The sequence below is a fragment of the Triticum dicoccoides genome, chromosome 3B, assembly GCF_002162155.2.
Source record: "Triticum dicoccoides isolate Atlit2015 ecotype Zavitan chromosome 3B, WEW_v2.0, whole genome shotgun sequence".
NCBI classification, from domain to species: domain Eukaryota; kingdom Viridiplantae; phylum Streptophyta; class Magnoliopsida; order Poales; family Poaceae; genus Triticum; species Triticum dicoccoides.
The window spans coordinates 435,905,297-435,909,480 of NC_041385.1; the positions used below are offsets into that span (position 1 = coordinate 435,905,297).

The 4,184-nt window shown below is 54.8% G+C and overlaps 1 protein-coding gene across 1 annotated transcript; it reads right to left on the reverse strand.

Annotated features, from left to right (window-relative positions):
• Positions 1 to 863: 863 nt before the first annotated feature.
• On the reverse strand, positions 864 to 3,500 carry LOC119281355 (indole-3-pyruvate monooxygenase YUCCA1-like). Its single transcript, XM_037561881.1, has 4 exons — positions 2,874 to 3,500; positions 2,232 to 2,480; positions 1,856 to 1,981; positions 864 to 1,215 (listed from the first exon to the last, which is right to left on the reverse strand). The coding sequence occupies exons 1-4, from the start codon at positions 3,498 to 3,500 to the stop codon at positions 982 to 984; spliced, it is 1,236 nt and encodes a 411-aa protein (XP_037417778.1). The 3' UTR covers positions 864 to 981.
• Positions 3,501 to 4,184: the final 684 nt, after the last annotated feature.

Here is a 4,184-nt window from a genome sequence, read left to right on the forward strand (position 1 = left end):
GAAATCGGGGATGCGGGGTAGGGGGAAGCGTGAGAGGCGAAAACCGCCCCGCCGCCACCATCCCGGGGCGCGGCGCGGTCTCGTCGGTCGGCCCTCCAGCGGCGACGCAGTGGCGGCGAGCGAAGGGGGAGCTTCCCGACGGTGGCGGCTGGTGGATCTCGAGGTTGGGGGTGGGGTGGGGTGGGGATGCGCGAGGGGAACCGACCCGTCCCACCGCCACCATCCCGGGGCGCGGCACGGCTTCGCCAGCCGGCCCTCCGGCGGCGGCGCAGCGGGAGTAGGCGGAGGGAGGGTTTCCTTGCGGCGGCGGCTGGGGTTTCCCCCGTGTCGCCAGAGGAGGGCCTTCGTCCCCATTTTGATTTGCGAACTATGCAAGATGAAGCTTTTGTTGTGGGACATATGTTAAATCCTGTTTTTTTTTCCGTCTAAACTTGGTGAAATTCCGAAATTTACATGCTTTGCATACTTCTTTGGACTTGTACTACCCTATAGTGCACCCTGTGTAAAGGGAAAAGCTATGTTTTTTTTACAAGAAGGGAAAAAATGCTATGTATTGGAAAGGTCGTAGCAAAGAAGAAAAAAATAGGCCTACAGCCCATACTCAACCCCCTTTCAGCCCAGCCTTTCTCTCTCACCGAATTGGGCTAACAACACCTGGTCCAAGCAACTGCCGAACGGGCGTCAGGCTGGATTCATGGGCTACCAGCCCATGAGGCCGAAAGGAGTGGCTGCTGGCAGCCGAACGCGTCGTAGCTCTTGGCAATTATTTCTCAAAAAAAAAAGCTCTTGGCAATTCTAAAAAAAAAAAAACTCTGGCAGAAGCTGGCTTACGTGCTCTAGGGACACGTTACACATACCACCGTTCTACTCCACTAAACATCATCCCAAAACATTTAGCAAATGTTGTGCCCAGCGACAGGCAAGAGACGGGTTGTTATATGCACAAAACTCCTACTCAAACGCTGTACATTCACATGAGAATCAAACAGAGCTATCAGCTTCGTGCACATTGCTAGTGGGTTTATCTCTTTCTCGTTCTCTTTCTCTTTCCCTCCATTGGCCATATATATCTCTGGCGATGCATAGGGCGTCTGATGATGTTCCGAGGAGCCCTCGCTGCGAGAATCCGACGGTGTAGAGCCCGTTTCGCCCTTTCCAGCCGTCAGGGAAAGGGGTTTTGGGCGTGCCTTCTGTTGTGAAGACATCACCCCCATCCTGAAAATTAGGAACGATCAGTCATGGAGTGTATCAGACTAGACAAAAAAAAAGGAGCGCATACAGTTACATAGGCTGTAACGATCTTTTTTTTTTTTGAGCTTAGGCTCTAGCGATCTTAATGGGGTAAAATCTACTGTAAGTATGTCAGACTCAACCAAGTAGCACTACCTTTCTTGCCAATTCTTGACTATATGTAGTTTGGATAACCTTTTGTTGTCCCATACTGATACTAGCACCCGAAATAGACCATATAGATTGGACCGGGCCGACGCAACGCAAGCGTATATCCAAACTCTCGAGTCCAGCATCCACGCCGGTGGGCGCCCATGCCCATGCCCACGCCCACGGTGAGTCACTGACTCGATCACTTGGCGCGAGAGAGGTGGACAGTTCGGGAGAAAGGAACGCATGGCTGATCTCAGGCGAGGGCACGAGCTGCCTCTGCCCCTCCCCGATACACGAGAAGGGAAATGGCCCAACAGGGGAAGGGGGAGGACGGCCGTGACGCGGGGACGCAGGGCAAGGTGGACGGCATGACGCCTACTGTGCCAGTACTGTTGCACTAAGCTGTGCAGACCAAAAACGAACAAGGGAGTCCTTTTTGGTGGCGTCACTTGGGTTGTTTTTTTATATTTACCTTGAGCCAGGACGGCACGTTGCTCCTGTAGCCCGTCGCCAGTATTATTGCGTCGAACTGCTCCTCCTCCTTGCCGTCCGCGAGCCTGGCCCCGAGCCTCGTCACCTCCTTCACTGCTCCTACCACCTGGTTATCACATGACCTCAGCGCATACATACACAAGGAAATCGGCAGAGAAACGTAAAGTCGTGCATGTGCTGTGGTGGTGTGGCGACAGAGAAGAAATGGAGCTTGTGTGAGCTTTCATTCAAGGCCTGGCTGATAACTGGTATGATATGCCAGATTGGGCGGTGGCCCGCACGGCTAACGTTTCGACAGTTTACGCCAATCTAATTATTCTTTCGTGGAACAAGGCTAGTCGACTGAGGGCACTAACCTTAATTTTGCCTGATTTGATGTGGTCTAGAGTCCCGACGTCCAGCACGGGGGTTCTGCCGGTGAGGTTCTTCAGCTCGATGGGCCCCGTCTTGGGCCGCCTAAGCCCGAGCTGGCTCGTGTTGCCCAGGGTCAAGCGCGCCGCCGCCAGGATGAACCGATCCACCAGCTGGACCGGCAGCCATTTGAGCAAAGCCATGGCAATGCCAAACGTGGACACACCCAACATCTCCTTTGGCAGCACATGGACCTGTACAAAAGAAAATGACCGTGCGCACTTAGTTTCAGCGTGAATGATCGCTCGCTCCAACGGCGAGAGACGAAACGGGCGGGCATAAATAGTTGAAGCAAAAGAGAAGGGAAACAAAACGGATCAACAACAGCACCCATGCAGATTGGAACATGCTTGTCATGAAAGATGGCAGCAAGTAGGGTGCGTGCGTGACACGGAGAAAATAGGCTAGGCACCGAAGGGGAAATGCCCAAGAAGTTAAGTGCACCAAAGAGGAGCAGAGTAAAAAATAATTGCACGAACTACAACAGAAAAGAAACAAAAGGCAGCAAGAAAACAAGGACGGATCCTAACAGCATAATCTTCGCTACATAGATAGAGCACGAGCTCATTGTGATTGTGGAGTATTACCGTGTTCCGCACCACCATGGAGGGCTTAGCGCCATGCCGGCACAAATCCAAGCTCACCTCCATGCCGGAGTTCCCGCACCCCACCACCAACACCTTTTCCCCGGCGAACTCCTCGCCGCACTTGTACTCGCACGTGTGCAGGACGCGCCCGGCGAACTGCCGCATGCCGGGGAAGTCCGGGACGTGCGGCTCGGCGTTCTCGCCCGTCGCCACGACCAGCCACTTGGTCATCAGCACCTCGCCGCCCGCCAGGCGCACCGCCCAGGCGCCCGCAGACGCGTCGAACGCGGCCTCCTCGACGCTGGCGCCGAAGCGAGGGGCCACGCCCGCCGCGGCGGCGTACGCCTCCATGTACGCCACGAACTGGTCCTTGCAGGGGTAGGTCGGGTACTCGGCCGGGAACGGGAGGAGCGGCAGCTCGCAGAAGCGCTTGGGCAGATGGAGCGCGAGGCGGTCGTACATGCGGTGGCGCCACGCGAAGGCCAGCGAGTCGGACCTCTCGAGCACCGTGGCCGGCACGCCGCGAGCCGCGAGGCACGCGGCGGCTGCCAGCCCCGACGGGCCCGCGCCGACGATGAGGGCGCCGGGGACCCACGTCGCGCGGTCTTCTTGCTCCTCCTTGTCCATGGCACTGGTTGCTTCGATCGGTCCTGGGGCCTCTGCTTGCTTGTGGGCGTGTGTTTTTACTGTGGAGTGGAGGTGTATTTTACTGTGCAAGGGGTTTTATAGGGGTTTTGGCTAGGGCGCGTACGCCTTCATCCGCAGGAGCTTGGAGACTCGCGGGCGGGAGTACGCCTAGCAGCTTTGGAAGCTCGTGCAGTATTTCCTTGCTCTGTTTAAAAGCCCTTGAACCCGAACGTGGATTTTTTTTTCTTTCGGATACCACGCAAAAAGGAAAAATGGAACTTGAAGACTTGAAGGTGTCTGTCACTTGACGATATCATGGGCCGTGCGTACGAGGTCCACGCTACCACGGTAGATGTAGGTGGGAGTTACCACCTGGTATTTGTCCTTGGTTGTAAATTTGGCTTGTCTCTGTTAATAACGCAAGATTACTCTGACCGACTGGAACCCAACAGCAACAATCCAGAGATCATGGGCAATAGTGACCTTTGATGGGAGCTTGGGAGCATCCTGTTTTCCAGGAACTGGAGTAGTATGATTATATACTCTCTACAAATAAATACAGTATGAAATAAGAGTATCTATTTTTTTGTGGATGCAAGCAGTAGTTTGGACAGCGATAGGGCTAAGTGTGATGTGCACATGAGGAGTGGCAGAGCAATTCCAGGCGGTCACACCAAAAGCAGC

Coding starts and splice junctions, on each gene's coding strand:
- LOC119281355 (XM_037561881.1), bottom strand. CDS start 3,500: ATGGACAAGGAGGAGCAAGAAGACCGCGCGACGTGGGTCCCCGGCGCC. Junction 2,481..2,873: donor CCATGGTGGTGCGGAACACG/GTAATACTCCAC, acceptor TCTTTTGTACAG/GTCCATGTGCTGCCAAAGGA. Junction 1,216..1,855: donor ACGTGCCGTCCTGGCTCAAG/GTAAATATAAAA, acceptor CCTAATTTTCAG/GATGGGGGTGATGTCTTCAC.